This window comes from Macrobrachium nipponense, chromosome 12 (genome assembly GCF_015104395.2).
Source record: "Macrobrachium nipponense isolate FS-2020 chromosome 12, ASM1510439v2, whole genome shotgun sequence".
NCBI lineage: Eukaryota > Metazoa > Arthropoda > Malacostraca > Decapoda > Palaemonidae > Macrobrachium > Macrobrachium nipponense.
This window is the reverse complement of record NC_087205.1, coordinates 25,472,977-25,495,236: the sequence shown is the minus strand read 5'-3', so window position 1 is coordinate 25,495,236 and position 22,260 is coordinate 25,472,977. Positions and strand designations below refer to the sequence as shown.

Genomic DNA, 22,260 nt, shown 5'->3' with positions numbered 1-22,260 from the left:
TTGAGTTAATATTCACTAGGTATAGTCAGAGTTAATATTCTTAAATCTTTTGACATTCTGCTGGGGTTCCATAAGGGCACGGCAAGATTTTTCTTTTTTTCTGTACATTAACATTTCACCACATAATACTGTTTATAAAAGCTCGATACGTACTTAGAATCTATTGTATCATTTTCAAAAATTAAGAGTTTAGTCAAAAAGTATCATTAGTTGATATCATTTGAAGTCATGAGAATGTTGAGGGTTGACAACTGCATGACTGCAAATGAATCACATGATTAATATTCATGAGCCTCATGCAGTGTTTCTCCTAATCAATCTTTGGTCTTAACGATAGGATAAATCCTCTGGTTAAATGCAAGAAATCTGTGGTATCTGGCAGCCAATGCGTAGTTGAGGTGGAAGCACGTCAAGAGTTTGCTGAACCCAGGAACGCACCAGTCTTTCTTCCAACCCAGGATGAAATGTAAGAGGGGCGGCTAGAGGTGGGCAGTCAACTTTATGACCTCGTGTTTGTTAGCTATGATCTTAACAATAGGATACACATACTTGGACGGAGGTATGAGAATCCTGAACCAATTAGGGGTTCGGCACACCCGATGATTCTTCTTGGAAATCTGAGATTGCTACAGAAGACCTAAGCCTTTAAGATGTTAGATATTTGGATATATAACACTCAGTCCAATGGGTTCAAATACAACAAAATATGACTAGATTCACAGGATTAAGTCCAAAAAGCACTACATCTGTTCAGGCAACAAACTATGTCGGCCACAAGAAATGAGTTTACCACCACTCCTCACTCAACTTGCTGGAGAGAGGAGTTTTAGGTACTGAGAAGTACATAGTAGATTTGCATGTTGCATGGAACATGAAAAGTACTGTAACAGTATGGCTGCAATGCTCACCTGCATCAAGTCAGTTGCAGCGTATGATGTGTCTATTCTTCAAACTGCCTGCAGAAATGAAGAAAGGAGAAAAGGGGAAAGAAAAGAGGCCAGTCAACTCTCTCATTCCTTACTCCACACAATCATCTTAGGCTAGATACAAACTGTCCTGCTAGGGGCAGTGAAACAACACTGATGAAGACAATGTTCGTGACTGGGTGTAAATGGCAGTAACCATGGTTGATTAAACTGACTTTGCTGTAACTACTCCCCAAGATACCTATGATGACGACATGAAACATGAAGCTCGTATCCAGCTTTAGCAAGTTCAAGAGGTATTTGGAACCAGTCTATTATACTGCAGTTACATTTATATTGTGCAATTGGTCTGGTGGTTATGTTTTGATTGTTTTTCTATTACAATAGAGCCAAATCAGAGGAAGAGATCTTAGTTAAATTCAAAAGATGAGACTGGAATGGAGAAGAGGGAATTGAAAATCAAACAATGTTAGAAAAACAGAGCTCATGATTAACTAAATAAGAAGCTAAATAAAGATTATAGTATTGGGATAGGACCATACTGAACCAGTGGGAGAGGTATGGGGGTACCAGTACTGCAATAACATGAATTGAATAACATTGCAATATTACAAGATGCCTATAACTGCAAAATACAAGAGTAAGAGGTTTTCAATACTTTTAATATTTAGGAAGAAAAGTGAGGAAGAGGAGAAACAGCATCAAGCTGCAGTGAAAGGATAGGACACACATGACTGTGAAACAGGTATATGTATCAGTAAGTTGAAAAATTTGTTATGCTTTTAGTATAAGGCCTGTATTACAATACGCAGCAGAAATGAGATAATTACCCAGCAAACCAAGTTGATTTGAAGCTTAACTACAAAATTATAATACTGACAATAAGAAGCAATAGGAAGATCAAAACTAATGAATTAGTTGCAAAATGTAGTATTCAGTGGATGGAAAATAGATTAAGATTGTAAGGATTATAATGATCATCACATGAGAAGGGGTGAGGAAAATTAGTCTAAAAAGTATTAGATATGGAAATGGCAGGTTAAAAACCAGAAGAAAAGGATGAAAATGAAGACCTGGGGGCAGAAAGTGGGCAGGACAAGAACCAGAGAAGAGAACTGATTTCAAGTTTAACTTTGTGCAGGGAAAATATGATGCCAAAACATTAATGATGAGAAGGGGCTTTACAGCTATATGGTCTTGGTACAGTTTTAATGAAATCCTTGATGTAAAATTTGCATTTTTATTCTACAATTCTATAGGCTGTTTTGTTAATGTTTTTGGGACATTTCTAACGATTACCTCATTCATTTCCAAGCCTTGGTTGATTTATGCAGAAATGTGCACTTTGTGATTTTGTTTTTCTTTGCCTACCATTCAGTTATAGAATCTTTGTAACTTAAGTGTGTAGCAATCTAGTCCAATAGTTACTTCTCCAAGAATTTTGTATAGGACTTCACCACCTTGACTTCTCCAAGAATTTCATGTAAGACTTCACCACCTTTGCCGAGTTTATTTCTTATTACAGAAACAACCCTTCTCACATTTGTCTATGCAAATTAGAACCAAAGGTTTTTTGTCTCATAAATAGATCAGGTCTTGCATCCAATTTGAATTGACTTCAATTCTGACATCTGGTTGCTTCTCATAATATACATATTACAGACTTGAGCCCATCTTTATGAGTGTTGTATGATAGTTAGTTTCTTTCAGTTTTTGCGTAAATGGTAAAGGGTTGCCTTGCTTGGAGTCTACACTACCTCTTAGTGTCTGCATTATGCATTTACTGTATGCCTCATTACAGCTGTTATTATCGTCATTATCATAGTGTGTATCATTGTTATACTTTTCTTGGGTTTATATTGTCCATTTTATTATCTCTATGCACGAGGGTCGTTTCGGGGGAGAGATGTTCACGGAATGTAGTAATGGCATTTTATTAATGCTGACCTCTTGCTTTCCTGAGGCATTCAGTCATCCCCCAATCCTTGTGTTGTAAACTTGTGCATTAGCGGCAAAAACTTACTGTATAAATATTGTAAGCTTCTTCATAAAAATATTGGTACAATAGCTTCCTTACTCATTTACTATCCTGGGGAGTGGTCTTTACGTTAGGAATTATCCTCAGGAGCTTTTTAACTTGAGCTGCCTCTGCCCTATCATCCTCATACACAATAAGCTTTCCAATTCCTGAATGTGTTGATTTTGTAAAAATACAACAAACTAGTTGGATAAATCCTTCATGCCACTCATATTAATTACAGAACAAAGAACACTGTCTCCCTCTGCATTTCATGAATCACATGCTTTTAGTATAAGGCCTGTATTACAATACGCAGCAGAAATGAGATAATTACCCAGCAAACCAAGTTGATTTGAAGCTTAACTACAAAATTATAATACTGACAATAAGAAGCAATAGGAAGATCAAAACTAATGAATTAGTTGCAAAATGTAGTATTCAGTGGATGGAAAATAGATTAAGATTGTAAGGATTATAATGATCATCACATGAGAAGGGGTGAGGAAAATTAGTCTAAAAAGTATTAGATATGGAAATGGCAGGTTAAAAACCAGAAGAAAAGGATGAAAATGAAGACCTGGGGGCAGAAAGTGGGCAGGACAAGAACCAGAGAAGAGAACTGATTTCAAGTTTAACTTTGTGCAGGGAAAATATGATGCCAAAACATTAATGATGAGAAGGGGCTTTACAGCTATATGGTCTTGGTACAGTTTTAATGAAATCCTTGATGTAAAATTTGCATTTTTATTCTACAATTCTATAGGCTGTTTTGTTAATGTTTTTGGGACATTTCTAACGATTACCTCATTCATTTCCAAGCCTTGGTTGATTTATGCAGAAATGTGCACTTTGTGATTTTGTTTTTCTTTGCCTACCATTCAGTTATAGAATCTTTGTAACTTAAGTGTGTAGCAATCTAGTCCAATAGTTACTTCTCCAAGAATTTTGTATAGGACTTCACCACCTTGACTTCTCCAAGAATTTTGTATAGGACTTCACCACCTTGACTTCTCCAAGAATTTCATGTAAGACTTCACCACCTTTGCCGAGTTTATTTCTTATTACAGAAACAACCCTTCTCACATTTGTCTATGCAAATTAGAACCAAAGGTTTTTTGTCTCATAAATAGATCAGGTCTTGCATCCAATTTGAATTGACTTCAATTCTGACATCTGGTTGCTTCTCATAATATACATATTACAGACTTGAGCCCATCTTTATGAGTGTTGTATGATAGTTAGTTTCTTTCAGTTTTTGCGTAAATGGTAAAGGGTTGCCTTGCTTGGAGTCTACACTACCTCTTAGTGTCTGCATTATGCATTTACTGTATGCCTCATTACAGCTGTTATTATCGTCATTATCATAGTGTGTATCATTGTTATACTTTTCTTGGGTTTATATTGTCCATTTTATTATCTCTATGCACGAGGGTCGTTTCGGGGGAGAGATGTTCACGGAATGTAGTAATGGCATTTTATTAATGCTGACCTCTTGCTTTCCTGAGGCATTCAGTCATCCCCCAATCCTTGTGTTGTAAACTTGTGCATTAGCGGCAAAAACTTACTGTATAAATATTGTAAGCTTCTTCATAAAAATATTGGTACAATAGCTTCCTTACTCATTTACTATCCTGGGGAGTGGTCTTTACGTTAGGAATTATCCTCAGGAGCTTTTTAACTTGAGCTGCCTCTGCCCTATCATCCTCATACACAATAAGCTTTCCAATTCCTGAATGTGTTGATTTTGTAAAAATACAACAAACTAGTTGGATAAATCCTTCATGCCACTCATATTAATTACAGAACAAAGAACACTGTCTCCCTCTGCATTTCATGAATCACATGCTTTTAGTATAAGGCCTGTATTACAATACGCAGCAGAAATGAGATAATTACCCAGCAAACCAAGTTGATTTGAAGCTTAACTACAAAATTATAATACTGACAATAAGAAGCAATAGGAAGATCAAAACTAATGAATTAGTTGCAAAATGTAGTATTCAGTGGATGGAAAATAGATTAAGATTGTAAGGATTATAATGATCATCACATGAGAAGGGGTGAGGAAAATTAGTCTAAAAAGTATTAGATATGGAAATGGCAGGTTAAAAACCACCAGAAGAAAAGGATGAAAATGAAGACCTGGGGGCAGAAAGTGGGCAGGACAAGAACCAGAGAAGAGAACTGATTTCAAGTTTAACTTTGTGCAGGGAAAATATGATGCCAAAACATTAATGATGAGAAGGGGCTTTACAGCTATATGGTCTTGGTACAGTTTTAATGAAATCCTTGATGTAAAATTTGCATTTTTATTCTACAATTCTATAGGCTGTTTTGTTAATGTTTTTGGGACATTTCTAACGATTACCTCATTCATTTCCAAGCCTTGGTTGATTTATGCAGAAATGTGCACTTTGTGATTTTGTTTTTCTTTGCCTACCATTCAGTTATAGAATCTTTGTAACTTAAGTGTGTAGCAATCTAGTCCAATAGTTACTTCTCCAAGAATTTTGTATAGGACTTCACCACCTTGACTTCTCCAAGAATTTTGTATAGGACTTCACCACCTTGACTTCTCCAAGAATTTCATGTAAGACTTCACCACCTTTGCCGAGTTTATTTCTTATTACAGAAACAACCCTTCTCACATTTGTCTATGCAAATTAGAACCAAAGGTTTTTTGTCTCATAAATAGATCAGGTCTTGCATCCAATTTGAATTGACTTCAATTCTGACATCTGGTTGCTTCTCATAATATACATATTACAGACTTGAGCCCATCTTTATGAGTGTTGTATGATAGTTAGTTTCTTTCAGTTTTTGCGTAAATGGTAAAGGGTTGCCTTGCTTGGAGTCTACACTACCTCTTAGTGTCTGCATTATGCATTTACTGTATGCCTCATTACAGCTGTTATTATCGTCATTATCATAGTGTGTATCATTGTTATACTTTTCTTGGGTTTATATTGTCCATTTTATTATCTCTATGCACGAGGGTCGTTTCGGGGGAGAGATGTTCACGGAATGTAGTAATGGCATTTTATTAATGCTGACCTCTTGCTTTCCTGAGGCATTCAGTCATCCCCCAATCCTTGTGTTGTAAACTTGTGCATTAGCGGCAAAAACTTACTGTATAAATATTGTAAGCTTCTTCATAAAAATATTGGTACAATAGCTTCCTTACTCATTTACTATCCTGGGGAGTGGTCTTTACGTTAGGAATTATCCTCAGGAGCTTTTTAACTTGAGCTGCCTCTGCCCTATCATCCTCATACACAATAAGCTTTCCAATTCCTGAATGTGTTGATTTTGTAAAAATACAACAAACTAGTTGGATAAATCCTTCATGCCACTCATATTAATTACAGAACAAAGAACACTGTCTCCCTCTGCATTTCATGAATCACTGAGCTGCCTCTATGAGGTGGGACTGCCATTACTTATATGGAGAAGTCCATCACCTAATATTTTTCCAGTAGGGTAGGGGAGAACTTGTTTGAAAGAGCTTTTCAGCCATGGTTTCTGTTCCCCTAAAAAGAATCAAGGACAAACTTTTTCCTGCTTTCATTTAAAAAAATAAGGATGGATAGATGTATGTATGATATTTAGGGCAAAAGCCCAGGCACTCGGGCAAGAAAGCCATTCAGCGCCATAATGAAGAGTAAATAATTCATATGGTAAATGAATTAAATAAGGGTCCTTAATATGTCAATAACACCATAAATAATGATATGCACTTACTAAAAGAGTTCTGTTCAAGTTATCTTGTGCCGATGGAAAGAAAAGACGCCCAGCAATGGTTGCTATGGTAGGAAGGGATAACGCGCCACACAAAACCCTTGTGGCATTTACCGGATCACTTATGACTGCTGTAGTACTGACTCCTGTTGCTTCTTCATACCTACAAAAGAAAAGGATAAGAAAAAAACTTTAAACATTTGGCCAGTTACCTTATATTCTTATTCGAACATTCCAAACAGCCATCGAAAAGGTACACACTCTTCTAAAGTTACATTCACACCTTTTACAAAATCTACTTGTCAGTCACATGGGCGATGATTTGATAAATAAAGAAAAAATGCAAACTTTTCTGTAATTTTGCTAACAACCAAACAAACAGACAAACCAAACCAAATAAAACTCCAATACTAACCTTGTTGGTTGAAATAATAAAATGTCAGAAATAATCTACACATAAACAAATCACAATGATTTTTTTACATACAATATAAATCAACACTTATCATATGGTGTATAATTGTTATTGGTATTTTATGCATTGTTGAAATATGGTGGGTGTCTTATATATGGACAGCATATAGTTGATTCTAGAAGGTGTCTGTTGATGTATTTAAGTTGTTGTGACGTCATAGAGAAGATGGGGGGGGCATCAGTGGGATGTAAACAATAACAAGGGGCAGTTGGAGACACGTGCGGTTGGTGTTTGGTTGGTAGGGGAGAGCTCTCTTTTGATATAACAATTTGTCGAAAATTGTATTTTTCCTAACTATACAAACCTGAGGTCCTTTAACAATAGGAATGTAACTTGCGGCAGCTGGAACTGGTCGTAAGCTTCGAACAAGGGAGTTCGGTAGTTAACTGCTTGTCCGACAGTCAGCGCACCTCGCGACTGGGAGGTGAAGATTAACTTTGCTTTAGGCCCAGGAAAACAGAGTGAGGGGTGGCATGAGGTGGGACTATGTGTAAAGGACCTCAGGTTTGTATAGTTAGGAAAAATACAATTTTTGACAAATTGTTATTTGTTCCGATACGCAATACAAACCATCGGTCCTTTAACAATAGGAAGACTCACTTCTTGGTGGGTGGAATCTGAGTCAATGAACAGACTGGTGTTCGTCCAACCTGGTTCCCTCCCTGGCCGTAAGAGCAGAGGGAGGGATCCCAGCCTCTGCCCAATGATCAGGGTATGTACCGCAGGATCAAAGGTCAGACCTCTGGACCCAAGTAATAAGAGGGAGGCCAGCATACCTCTTAAAACTAGCAAGCAAGAACTTGTTCCTATTGCAAGAGGCAATATGAAGTCATGGGTTTCTCTCTTGTTGGCTTCCACTCCCCACCCCCCCTTGTCGGGGGAAGTGGTGGATAATCGCTCCTATCCCTAATGAAAGGGGTAGGATGGAGCTCGGTTGAGTAGCTTACCTACATCGGTCTCCTGTTCCAGCATAGTGACGACCGCATCCCTCTGCCCACAGGTAGAGGGGGAGAAAAAGATGAGGAAGAGAAGCCAGTCACACTCTCATTCACTCATCATTTCATGCAGTCACACAAGGATGCAATGCTGTTCTGTCTGCTCGGGTGCTGGGTAAGCTGCACAACCTGTTGAACAGCCACCACGGGTCCCAAGGAAAAAGTGTCCAAGGACCTGTGGGTTATATCCCGAAGGTAGAAGGAGATGAAGGTGGTCTGGTTGGTCCAGACCCCTGCCTTCAGGACCTGCGCCACAGAGAAGTTCTTGCAGAACGCAAAGGAAGGACCAATGCCTCTGACTTCATGGGCTCTCGGACGAAGGGTACGGATGTCGTTGCTACCATCAGCTTCGTACGCCCTCCTGATCACCTCACGCAGCCAGAAAGAAAGTGCTCTTGGATACTTCTTTCTTGGTCACCCCGGTGCTAACGAAGAGGCGTAGACACTCAGGCCTGAGGTGCTGAGTTCTCTTCAGATAGCGCTGTAGCACCCTCACAAGACATAGCAGCATCTCATCCGCATCATTGTTGGTGAAGTCCAATAGGGAGGGGATTGTGAATGACTCGAACCGGTCGTCAGGGACCGAAGGATTCTGAGTCTTCCCTACAAAGTTCTGGTCGAAATCGAGCGTCACAAATCCCCATCCCCTGGTATGCTTCATGTCAAAGGAAAGACCATGAAGTTTCCCTACTCTCTTCGCCGATACCAGGGGCAGCAAGAAGAGGGTCTTGAGGGTCAGATCCCTGTCTGACGACTCTCGGAGTGGCTCGAAGGGACTTCGAGTCAGACTCCTAAGGACGAGAGTCACATCCCACCACGGGGGCATGAGTTCCCTGGCTGGGCAAGACCTCTTGAAGCTCCTCATTAGCAGGGAGATCTCGAATGAGTTCGAGATATCCACTCCCCTCAGTTTCAGGACTAGGGCCAAGGCGGCCCTGCATCCTTTGACTGTGGGGACGGATAGGAGCTTCTCTCGGCGAAGAAAAACGAGGAAATCCGCTACCTGCTGAAGAGTGGCTCCGAGAGGAGATAAACACTGTCTACGACACCAACCACAGAAGACGGCCCACTTTCCCTGGTACACAGCTGCAGAGAACTGTCTGATATACCCAGCCATCTCTGTTAATGCTCGGCGAGAATAGCCTCTCGCTCGCAAGAGATGGTGGATAACAGCCAGCCGTGAAGATGAAGGGACTGGACTGACTGGTGGTACCGTTCCACGTGTGGCTGAATGAGAAGGTTGTGCCAAGGGGGAATCTCTCTCGGTGCTTTCGCAAGCAGAGCCAGCAGGTCTGGATACCAAATGGGGGGTGCCAGCGCTCTGCTGATCACCTTGCGAATCAGATAGAATGGGGGAAAGGCATAGACGAAGAGGTTGTCCCACAGGTGTTGAAGAGCGTCCTCTGCAGCTGCCCATGGGTCCGGCACAGTCGAGTAGAAAACCTGAAGTTTCCTGTTGTGCCGGGTGGCGAACAGATCTACGACTGGACGCCCCCACAGGTTGAAGAGCCTTTCTGCCACGTCTGGGTGTAGGGACCATTCGGTCCCTATCACCTGATCCTGACGGCTGAGCTTATCTGCTACTACATTCCTCTTCCCTGCAACGTCAACTGGCGCAACGGGAGGGACACTAGGCCCCCGTTTGTTGACGTATGCCACTACCGTGGTGTTGTCGCACATCAACACCACCGAGTGTCCCATCAGACGGTCTTGGAACTCTTGGAGAGCGAGAAACGCTGCCTTGAGCTCCAGTACGTTGATGTGAAGGTGCTTGTCATAATGACCCCACACGCCTGCAGCCAGCAACTGCCCCTGGTGTGCGCCCCATCTGTCGGTTGACGCGTCTGAAAACAGCAACATCTCCGGCGGGGAAGGGTGCGGAGAGGCACTCCTCTTACGAGGAGGTCCTGCCTCACCTCCTCCGTGAGGGACACGGGGAAGTATGGCGGGTCTCTTGCCTGTGACCAACTCTCCTTTAGTCTCCACTGGAGACCGCAGAAGATGCCCGTGAGGGACTAACTTCTCGAGTGACGACAGGTGGCCGATCACGACCTGCCACTGCTGAGCTGGCTGTTCCTGCCGAGACAGGAACTGGTTGGCGGCCTTCCTGAATCTGCTGATCCGTGAGTCTGCGGGGAAGACTCGCCCTGCTACCGTATGGATCAGCATACCCAGGTACTTCATCCTCTGCTTGGGCTCGAAATCTGACTTCTCAAAGTTTACAACGATCCTCAGATTGCGGCAGAACACTAGGAGTCGATCCCTGTCCCGTAGCAACGGCGAGTGGGAACTCGCCAGGACTGACCAGTCGTCGAGATACCTCAAAAGACGTATCCCTGAAGAGTGGGGCCAAGCAGACACCCGAGTGAACACTCGCATGAACACCTGTGGGGCGGTTGAGAGACCGAAGCAAAGTGCCCTGAATTGGTACGCCGTCCCGTCGAGGATGAAGCGGAGGTACTTCCTGGAGGACTGATGAACGGGTATCTGGAAATACGCATCTTTCAAGTCCACTGAAAGCATGAAGTCGTTCTCCCTGATGGAGTCGAGCACGGAGCGTGCCGTCTCCATCGTGAACCGAGACTGGCAAACGAATCGGTTCAGGGGAGAGAGATCTATCACCAGGCGCCAGCCCCCCGAAGACTTCTCCACCAGGAAAAGATGGGTGTAGAAGCCCGGTGACCGATCCCTGACGATCTCCATACAGCTCCTTTGCTCAGCATGGCTTGGACTTCCTGCCGAAGTGCTACGTCCTTGGATGATCCGGAAACGTAAGTCTGAAGGTGGACCGGGTTGGAGGTGAGGAGTGGCTGAGACTCGAAGGGTAGTAGATACCCCTCCCGAAGGACGTCTACTATCCAGGTCTCTGCTTTTTAGCGCTGCCATGTTGCCCAATAGCTAGCCAGGCACCCCCCAACTTCCAGCAGCAGGTGAGGGGGAACGCCGTCCCTAGTGTTTCCCACCTCTCTTCGACTTCTTCCCAGCTCCCCCTCATGAGAAGGAGGGCTGGGAGGAGGGCTGGTGACGGTCGCTCCTTGAAGAAGCCGAAGGCAGTCTTTGCTCTGGACTTCGACGATGCGATCGTCTTGGCCGCAGAGGAAGCGCTAACCAAACTCTTGGGCTTGGCCGCAAGAGGCTCGAGGCTGCCCAGACGCCTTCGAGACTGCCTGGTGGACTAAACGGTCACTGTCGTCAGTGCGCCGTTGTTCCACTGCAGCGTCCACTATCTTTCCTGGGAAGAGAGAGGAGGAACTCCGCACAGGTCCGTTGCGAAGACTCAGAGCTGCCTCACGCCCAGCCGCCCTGGTCACTCGGGTGAGGACTGTGTCCCTACGCCGAAGAACCAGGTTGGCCCACAGGTTTGCCATCTGGTGGGCTAGGTAGGAGATGGTTCTACCTCCAGACTGGCACACTCCCCCGAAAGCCGGGTCACCTTCAGGAGTGATGTTCCCCGAGGTGGCCGCGACATTAGTCATTGTGAGGGACCACAGGTCTAGCCAGGAGACTGGCTGGAATGCCGCCATGGCGGTCGATTCCAAGGCAAGTGTCTCTTGCTGCGAGAACCATAGGTTCTCCGACAGAAGTTGCTGCAGAGACACCCCGGGAGTTAGCCTAGCTAGCTCTGGGTTCACCTGTTTGGGCAGCATAGGGTCCTCTGATGGCACGTAGAATCTTCTCTGTCGCAGTAGAGGCGGGGGAAGTAGCTTGGAAGACCTGCCAGACAGTAGCGAACACTCCTGTCCGGAGACGAGAGAGTCCACCTGGCCCAGCACCAAGTCAGCCAGAGCAGATCGACTCGAGCCTGGATGTAGGCTCAGAAGGTGGGAGCGGCGATCCTTCCCCGAGGTCGTTGTGCTGATGAATCAGCGCAAGAACCTCCGAAAACGACCTCTGGATCTCGGGAATGACTGCGTCCTGTGGAGTCGGACCGTCAAGTCCCTCCAGCAAGAGCGCCTCCCGAGACCCTCCTCCTGAACTGCAACAGACCCCTCCTGGTCTCCTCCGGACACTTGCGCATACGATCTGGTTGGTCCTAAGACCGTGCCAGGCTTGTAGGGCGTCGTGGTGGGACTGTGAGGAGCGCGCTCCCCACGATCACTCCGGTTCGCCTCGCTCTTCCTGGTGTAACCCGAGAAAGTTGAAGGGATCGGAGAATAAGACCTGACGCTCCGCCCTTGCCCACCAGCAGAACCGGTGTGCTTGGGGGGCTGCAGGCGATCGAGCTGCAGGCCTGGTCGCCCGGCTCTCCGGGGGAGAGCGGCTGGACCAAGAACAGCGGCTCCGGTCCCGAGCATCAGAGGAGCTGCTGCTGTTCCCCCTACCCGCCCGGTCCTTGTGGGAGCACCGGTCAGGGGATCGGCAGAGTCCGCTGTCACAGTGGGAGCGGGGCCTGTCCTCGCAGCGCGTTGTGCTGCCGGCGACCGTCGCATCAACCCTGGGTACCAGCGGATCGCTACGAGAGCGATCACTGGTCTGGCGGGAGTCACCTGAGCGACTCTCACCAGTCTATCGGTCCGTGCCTCAGTCCTGGTGCCAAGCAAACTAGGAAGCCTGAGCCTTGTCTGCACGGTCACCCGTGGGCGACTGCACACACGGTACCTCTCGTGAACGAGAGGCCAAGACGGAACCTGATGTAGCGGCAGAGCCCCTAGCACCAGGTGAGGAGGTACCGGTGTTAGCCGGTACCCCTCTGGTCCCAGTCTTCTTCTTCCTTGCGGAAGGAGAGACGGGCCCCTTCGGGAGGACCAGCAAAAGGCCCCCCCATCACACCGGAGTGAGACGGGCCCTTGGAAGTTCCCGAAGGAGACTTCTCGGGGGGGAGGAGGCGGCCTTCCTTCTTCCTTGGCTGTGAAGCCTTGGAAGTCGAAGGGGAAGAGGCGGCAGCAGACGGCGATGAAGATGAAAACGACACCTTCCTCCTCTTCCTCTTCTTCTTCGTCAGCTTCCTCAGGACAGTCGTCAGGTCCTCCATCCAGGACGGAGCCGGGGCAGTTGCCGAAGCAACACTGCCTGGCTGCACCTGTCCGGAAGGACCTGTGACTGGAACAGTAACACCATGGGCAGGAACGACGTTGGCCGGGGCTGGTCCAGGTATGGCAGGAGGCGGGGCAGCGGCCAGCGACATCCTGGGTACTGGCGGCAGGTCCAGGGGCGAGCTTTTGGGGCACCGGAAGTCGGGGGCTGAGGCGAGAACAGTGTACCCGGGCGGCGTTGTCATGACCCTCCTCGGAATACCTGGAAGCGGCGCCTGAACAGCAGCTGAAGGTGTTACCATAATCACATGTTGAGTGTAAACAAGGTGAGGAGGGGCGGCATACCCCGGGGTCGAGACGGTGGTGGTAGTGGTGGTTACTGGACCGTGCGTTACTGGTGCTGAGCCACTCGCCAGGTGATGCAACAGCCCCCGAACACTCGGTGTCCCCTGGAGACCCAGCGAGAACCAAACCTGGCCAAGGTCGTCACCCGCGGCAGGCACACCTGCGGAGGCAAAGGTTGGGTTAGTAGGGGGGTTCCCCCTCACCCGGGGGGGAGACAAGTCCCACCCTGAGCGAACGGAAGACCCTGAGTACAACTGAATGTCGGGGTATCTCGCCCCCTCCTCTATGCTCGACGGATCGGGCAAAGAGAAGGAGCGAGAAACAACCCCCCCCCTAAAAGGGAAGGAGCTATACGTGGGAGTTGAGATGGGGGAAGGAAAGAAGATGACGTGTCCATGACCAGGGGAGTAGCCGGAGAACTTTCCGATGACTCCCTGGCAGGCTTACGTCGCTTCCTCCTCCCCTCATACCGCGCCCACTGCTCCTCTGACCACAAACAACAAATATCAGAGGGCTCGGTGCGAGACCATTCGCGCCCCCGACACCGAGCACATAATTCATGAGGGTCACCCTCAGGAAAGGAGTGGAAGGCCCCACACTTACAGCCCTCCACACCAGGGCATAGTCTGCGGCTGATGGGGGGGCGTGGGGAACTCTCCAGCTCACGAGAATCCATAATAATGGTAATAAAATACAAAAGCATAAGTACTTACAGTATTTTACACAATCACACAAGAATAGCAAACCAAAATTGAAAAAACAAAGCATACGACGAAAGGCGGGCAGAGAGAAGTGGAGAACACGTCTGTCACCCAGCGCGGCCGAAAGCAAAGTGGATCTTCACCTCCCAGTCTGTCAAACAAGCAGTTAACTACCGAACTCCCTTGTTCGAAGCTTACGACCGGTTCCAGCTGCCGCAAGCTACATTCCTATTGTTAAAGGACTGATGGTTTGTATTACGTATCGGAACAAATGAGTCATGTAATAAAATAAGAATAGCGTTAAACAAAAACATCAGAGAACATAAATTTGAAGAAGCAGTGGTAGGAGGTGAGGTATTCTATAAGAAGGAAAATGAAAATGAATGGAGAGGACCTGCTCAGGTAGTGGGAGTATCAGGGAAAACAATAATAGTCAAACATGGGGATTCTTTAAGAGAAGTAGCTAGGATACATGTGACTAGGATTCAACGATGATCACCAGATACAGAAGAGATATCCACTAGAATAGATAAATCCCATGGTGTGCAAGGTAGATCAGATGGCCCAAATGAAGGGAATGAAGATTGGCAAGAAGGAGAGAAGATAATAGTAGGTGGGAGAAGGAATGCAGACACAGAGGAGGCTATAGAGAGAGATATGGTAGAGGAAACAGTGGAAGATACTGGGGAAAGTGGGTCAATAGAAGGCGAGTTAATGGATGAGATACCAAATTTCAAAAAGGGAAATAGAGTTTAGAGCTATAAACAATGATACAGGACAAGTATAAGAATGGACTATATTAGGTCTTGCAGGAAAAAGATCAAGCCAAGCATGGGCTGATTCGTACAATGTACAAGACTCACAGTCAGGGGACAAAGGGTGGGTTAACTTGAGGGATTATAGTCAGGTAGAAAAAATTGAATATGAAGAGGAGGTGTTGCTGGGATTTGAAAATAGAAGCATAATGGAAGCTAAAGAAAAAGAACTTGAGAGTAGGAGAGATAACCAGGTATATGAGGAGGTAAATGATGTTGGACAAAAAGCTATATATCTACGAGATGGATAGTAACTGAAAAGATGAAAGGGTGGGAAAGGATATGTAAATCAAGATTGGTAGCTAGAGGGTTTGAAGAAGAGCTGGCAGTGGGAAAAGGACGCTCCCACATGCAATGCTGAAGTTTTAAAATTCTGTCTAACCATAATAAAAGGTGAAAAATTGGAATTGTTATACTTGGATGTCAAAACTGCATATTTACAAGGTGATGAGATACAAAGAGAAGTGTATTTAAAGCCACCTAGGGAAGATGGTTGGAGGAGATCATGGAAGTTGAAGAAAACTGTATATGGGCTCAAGGACACAGCGAAAACATGGTATTGTAAAGTGGTGAAAGTAGTGAAGGAGCTACAGGGTGAGAGAAGTAGACTGGAACCTAATATATTCTTTTGGAAAAAGGACAATAAACTGAATGGCATTTTGTGTACCCATGTAGATGATTTTTGCTATGGAGGAACTGAAGGATTCTTAAAGGAAACGATTGGGAAATTGAAAGGGAAATTGCAAGTGGGAGAACAAGAGAGTAAAAGGTTCAAGTATATAGGAGTAGTAACAGAGCAGAAGGAGAATAGATTTTCCCTTAATCAGTGGCAGTATATAAATTCTATAAGAGAACCAGAGGCTAGAAGATACATGGGTAATAGAGTGCTAGAACAAAAGGAGTTAACTGAGTATAGTAGGTCTGTGGTAGGGCAGCTGAATTGGGTATCACTACATACCATGCCAGAAATATCATATGATGTTAGTGAATTAAGTAAAGCATTTAAAGATGGAAAAACTCAGGATATGAAGAAGCTTATTAAAATTGTGGGTGAAGTTACAATAAGTGAGATGGAAGAAGAAAAGATTTATTGGGAAGCCAATGCAGATGTTTCATTTGGAAACAGAAGATGGCCATACTCAACTGGGCTATATTATTTCCTTGACAGATGGGAAGAGGAGAAGTCCCATATGGTGGAAGTCTAGGAAATCCAGGAGATTGGCAAAATCCACCATTGAGGCTGAAGCCCCGAGTGTTGGGGAAGCTATAGAAAGATTGATATATTTCAAGCATTTGTGGGAAGAGGTAGTAGGAGGGAGAAATTTAGAAGCTTTGATTAACACTGATAGTAAAATACTAATGACCGCCATCAAATCGAGCACTGGTGTAAGTAGCAAGAGATTAAAAATAGATATTGCAGCAATAAGGGAAACCATAGAATCGGGGGAAATAAAGGGGGGTGAGATGGATGAAAGGTAAGGAGCAAGTGGCTGATGTATTAACTAAAGCAGGAGTTTCAGAGGAATATATTGGAAATTATGTAGAGGGTAAAGAGTTGGAGGATGAAGGAAATTAAGAGGGGACTAGGTTAGGAAACAGTCGGAGGGGAGGGAGAAAGAGATAAGTGTGATTATATAGTGTATAATTGTTATTGGCACAGTGGTACCTCGAGATACGAAATGCTCAACTTACGAAAAACTCGAGATACGAAAGCTGACACGAAAATTTTACTGCTCTACATACGAAAAGTTTTCAAGATACGAAAGGTTTCTGAAAGTCCGAGATTCGCCCGATAACAATTTTGAAACTCGCGCGCGTGCCGCCATCTTAGTTCTAGTAGACTTGCCACCATTTTCCTGCTCTCCCATTGGTTCCTGATGCTAGCCAAGCCATGAGATCCTTCTCTCCTATTGGACAGCATCCCTCCCATCATGCATCTTACGTGGTGGCGTGCCTTCACTCGGCAACTTCGCACCTGAAGCTTTATCGTACGCATGCAGCATTCGTTCGGTCCAACGATTTTGTTTAGTATCGTAAATTCGTTAGTGATTTCGTTGTGCTACTTTATCGTGTTGTGAGAACCTAATTAGTATACGTACTACATATGTAACTTAATTACGTACAGTACATATAGTCATGGGTCCCAAGAAAGTTGCTGAAGTTCACAGAAAGAAGAGAATGCTTTCTATGGAGACAAAAATGAAGATAATAAAAAAGTATGAAGCTGGCTTGCGGTTGAGTGTGATCGCTAAGGAATACGGCCGAAATCCGTTGACGATAGGCACCATCCTTAAGCAGAAGGAAGCCATCAAAGCAGCTACACCTTCCAAGGGCGTGACTATTTTGTCCAACAAGAGGAGCCATAGCATAATGAAATGGAAAGGCTGCTTCTTGTATGGATCGAGGACAAAGAAATTGATGGTGATACGATAACTGAGACGGCAATCTGCCAGAAGGCCAGCGCTATTTTCGGCAATTTGATTGCTCAAGCCGAAGACGACGGCGGAGAGGGGACATCAACGGCAACCCCAGAGTTCAAGGCTTCTCATGGGTGGTTTGAAAAATTCCGTAAACGGACTGGCATCCATTCGGTGGTGAAGAAATTGAAATTATGTAAAGTATAAAAAGTAAAAAGAAATGTAAAAATAAAAAAAAAATAAAAATTTTATTTTAAGTTTTTTGTAAAGTTAAGTGTTACAGTTTTGTTAATGTGTTTTGTAAAGTTTAGTTTGTTTTTCTGACATTTTTTTGTGTTTCATAAAGTTGTGTACGTATCTGCCGTTTGTCCTCCTCCTCCTCTGCCGCCACTTTCGGAGATAGCCTCACTCGAAAGGTAAGCTTCCACTTGTTCCGACACGGCATACAAACCTTCGGTCCTTTTACAATAGGAAGGTACTAGCGGCAGCTGGATAGGTCGTAAGCTTTCGAACAAGGGGTTCGGTAGTTAACTGCTTGTCCGACAGGCGCGCGCGCGCGACTGGGAGGTAAACAAATCACTTTTGCTTTCGGCCTCACAGCGAGTGGACGTGTGTGTTCGACGCTCTCTGCCCGCTTCTCGTCGTTTGCTTTCTTGAGTATATGGTTGTGTTTGTGTATGAAAGAATTCATTGTAAGTACAATCATTTCTCTCTTTTCATATTATTTGAAGTGTTATTGATTAATGATGGAATCTCCTCGCCTCGCTACCCCACGGAGACTATGCCCGGGTACCGAAGGGCGTAAATGCGGGAAGTTCCGCTCTTTCCCGGAGATAGACCCTCATATTTTGTGTGCTCGGTGTTGGGGGCGCGAGTGCACCCGAGCCGAGCCATGTGATGTTTGCAATAATTGGTCGGAGGCGCAGTGGACTTTGTATGAGGGCAGGAAGAAGCGAAGGCCTGCAAAGGAGTCGTCGGAAAGCTCTCCCGCGACTCCTTTGTGACGGACACTTCGTCTTCTTTCCTGCCGCCCCGCTCAACTTCCACGTATCCGCGCCTTCCCCTTCGGGGCGGGGGGGGTTTTCTAGGTCCTTCTCCTCTCCTGACTTGTCGAGTGTGGAGGAGGGCGCTAGATACCCTGACGTCGAGTTGTACTCTGGGTCCTCTATCCGTTCGTCTTCGCGCGAACGGGTAGAGGATCCCCCTAATCACCCGACTTTTGCCTCCTCAGGTGCGGTTGCCGCGAAGGATGACCTCGGACAGGTGTGGGCATCGTTGGGGCTGCAGGGCGTGCCGAGTGTCCAGGGGCTGCTCTACCATCTCGCTGGCTCCGTGGCGGTCACCCATGCTACGGTCACGACCACCACCACGACCCTTACAACACCCGGCTACGCTTCACCTCCTCACCTGGTGTACACCCCGCACGCGGTCTCTGTGACACCCACTACATCGGTGCAGGGGCCAGTCGCCGTACCTCGGGGGAGTGTGATGCCGCTCACTGCGGGTTGCCGTGCTGCCGCGACCGGACTTCGTGTGCCCGAAGAGCTCGCCCCTGGACCTCCCACCGGTACCTAGGATGTCTGTGCCGCTGGTCCGCCCATCTGGACCGCCTACACAGTCTGCCGTACCGCCGTACCTGCCCAGCTGCTGTCCACGGACGTGACGTTGACCACTGCTGCCGTTCCTGTACCTGCTCCTGCTGTCTCTTCTGCCGTTCCTGTGATGCCTGCACCTGCTGATGTTGTTCCTGTTCCTGGCGCCGCTGCTCCCGATGCTGATCTGTTTCGGACAGGTGCGTCCGGGCCCTGTTGCTTCGGCAACAGCAGCCCCGGCTCCGCTCTGGATGACAGATCTGACGTTGGTCTGAGGAGGTTGACGAAGAAGAAGAAGAAGAGGAGGAGGTGTCGTCGTCGTCTTCATCGTCTTCTTCGTCGTCGTCGTCGTCTGCCGCCTCTTCCCCTTCTTCTTCTAAGGCTCCCCCGCCGAAGAAGAAGAAGGTCGCCTCCCCCCCCCCTAAGAAGTCTCCTTCGGGAACTTCTAAGGGCCCGTCTCGCTCTGGTGAGACGGGGGGTTCTTCCGCTGGTCACCCTGCTCCTTCGGGGGCAGGACCCGTCTCTTCTTCCGCAAGGAAGAAGACTACGGGGACCAGAAGAGTGCCGGCTAACACCGGCACTTCCTCACCTGCTGTCAGTGGTTCGGCCACAGCAGCAGGGTCCGTCTCGGCCTCTCGTTCGCGAGAGGTACCGAGTGTACGGTCGCCTAACAGCGTCCGTACAGCCAAGAACCAGACCTCTGAGTCCGCTCAGCGTCAGGTTCACGGCACGGAGCGGAAGACTGGTGACAGCCGCTCACGCGACTCTCACCAGACCAGCTCTCGCTCTCGCGGCGAGCAGCTGGCTACCTGGGCGGACGTGACGGTCCATGACCGGCCACGGGCTGAGGCTGGGAAGAGGTCCCCCCGTTCGCCGGCACCAGCCACGGCTGGTACCAGCGAACTGACGCACCGTGAGGATACGCACCGATCTCACCGTGACAGTGGAGCTCGCCGGTCGCCTGACCGTCACTCTCACAGAGAGCGATCGGGTACGGCGACCAGCACCAGCTCCTCTGACACACGAGACCGGGGCCGCTGTTCTCGGTCCAGCCGTTCTCCACAGCGAGACGGCTCGACTAGGTCTGCAGCTCGATCGCCACCGCGGGTTGGCGATCGCCTGCAGTCTTCCAAACCCGCTGGTTCTGCCAGCGAGCGAGGAGGGAGCGTCAGGTCTGCCTCTCCCATACCTTCAACCTCCTCGGGTTACACCGGGAGGGGCGAGGTATTGAGGAGTGATCGCGAGGGGTGCGCCCCTCAGGATCCCACCACGTCGTCGTACGTACCAGGCACGGTTCTCGGGCCAGCCAGGTCGTACGCACAGGTGGTTGGAGGAGACCGAGAGGGGTCTGTCGCTGTTCCTCCCCTTGAGGGAGGAGGGTCTCGGGAGATGCTCCTGTTTGAGGGACTGGACGGTCCGACTCCGCAGGACGCAGTCACTCCTGAGATCCGGAAGGATCGCCGCTCCCACCATCCGAGCCCACGTCCCGGCTCGAGTCGTTCTGGGGCCCGAAGAGGGAACCCAGACCGACGGTGGGTTTGCCGCGTTCTGAGCTTGCGGACTCAGTGCTGGACCAGGTTGAATCGCTTGTCTCCGGACAAGACGGTTCGCTCAAGTCTGGCAGGTCGAGCAAGCTGCTTTCACCTCCTCTGCTGCGACAGCGGCGTTTTTACGTGCCATCTGAAGACCCGATGCCGCCCAAACAGGTGAACCCGGAGTTAGCCAGGCTGACTCCAGGTGTGTCTCTGCAGCAGCTCCTGTCCGAGAACCTGTGGTTCTCGCAGCAAGAGGCACTCGGCCTGGAATCTACCGCCATGGCAGCTTTCCAGGCCGTCTCCTGGCTAGATCTGTGGTCCCTCACAGTATCTAAGGTCGCAGCCAACTCCGGGGGAATTTCTCCCGAAGATGACTCGGCCTTCAGGAGACTTTGCCAGTCTGGAGGAAGAGCCATCTCCTTCCTTGCCCACCAGACGGTGAACCTGTGGGCCAACCTGGTTCTCCGACGAAGGGACGCTGTCCTTACTCGGGTTTCCAGGGCGGCCGGGCGTGAAGCGGCGTTGGGACTTCGCAACGGACCTTTACGGAGTTCCACGTCTCTTCCCAGGAGAGATGGTGGACGCTGCGGTGGACAGACGGCGCACTGACGACAGTGACCGTCTGGTTCACCAGGCAGTCTCGAAGGCTTCTGGGCAGCCTCGGACTGCGGCCAAGTCTAAGAGCTCGGCTAGCGCTTCCTCGGTGGCTAAGACGGTAGCTGCGTCGAAGCCCCGGGGAAAGACTCTGTCTTCTTCGACTTCTACCAAGGGGAGCCGTAACCAGCCCTCCTCCTCCCGTGGAGGCTCTGGGAAGAAGTCGAAGAAAGGGGGGAAACGCTAGGGACGGCGTTCCCCCTCACCTGCTGCCGGAAGGGGGTGGGGGGGGTGCCTGGCCAGCCATTGGGCAACTTGGCAGCGCACGGCGCCGAGACCTGGATTGTAGATGTCCTTCGGGAGGGATATCTATTACCCTTCGAATCTCGGCCACCCCTCACCTCCAACCCGGTCCAACAGCAGTCGTACGTTCCAGGGTCATCGAAGGACGTAGCATTGAGACAGGAGATCAAGACCATGCTGAGCAAGAGCTGTAGAAATCGTCACGGATCAGTCACCGGGCTTTTACAGTCGACTCTTCCTGGTGGAAAAGTCTACGGGAGGCTGGCGCCCGGTGATAGATCTCTCTCCCCTGAACCGGTTTGTTCGCCAGACCCGGTTCACGATGGAGACGGCACGCTCAGTGCTCGACTCCATCAGGGAGAACGATTTCATGCTTTCAGTGGACTTGAAGGATGCGTATTTCCAAATACCCATTCATCAGTCCTCCAGAAAGTACCTCCGCTTCATCCTCGACGGGACGGTGTACCATTCAGGGCACTTTGCTTCGGTCTCTCAACCGCCCCACAGGTGTTCACGCGAGTGTTCACTCTGGTGTCTGCTTGGGCCCATTCGCACGGGAGGATACGTCTGATGAGGTATCTCGACGATTGGTTAGTCCTGGCGAGCTCCCGCTCGCAGTTGCTACAGGACAGGGATCGACTGCTCGAGTTCTGTCGCGATCTGGGGATCGTTGTGAACTTCGAAAAGTCCGATCTCGAGCCCAAGCAGAGGATGAAGTACCTGGGTATGCTGATCGACACGGTAGCAGGGCGAGTCTTCCCCGCAGACTCGCGGATCAGCAGATTCAGGGAGGCAGCCAACCAGTTCCTGTCTCGGCAGGAACAGGTAGCT

The 22,260-nt window shown here is 47.9% G+C and overlaps 1 protein-coding gene across 4 annotated transcripts in view; it reads right to left on the bottom strand.

The window, feature by feature from the left end:
- LOC135224421 (E3 ubiquitin-protein ligase MARCHF5-like) overlaps positions 1–22,260 on the bottom strand; it is a 110,563-nt gene that overhangs the window by 5,172 nt on the left and 83,131 nt on the right. For all 4 annotated transcript variants that reach the window (XR_010316725.1, XM_064263405.1, XM_064263404.1 and 1 more), the window contains exon 6: positions 6,688–6,847. Coding sequence is in view for 3 of the 4 variants with exons in the window: in XM_064263405.1 (XP_064119475.1) it covers positions 6,688–6,847 (160 nt within the window). In the remaining variant the exon portion in view is untranslated. The remainder of the gene's footprint in view (positions 1–6,687; positions 6,848–22,260) is intronic.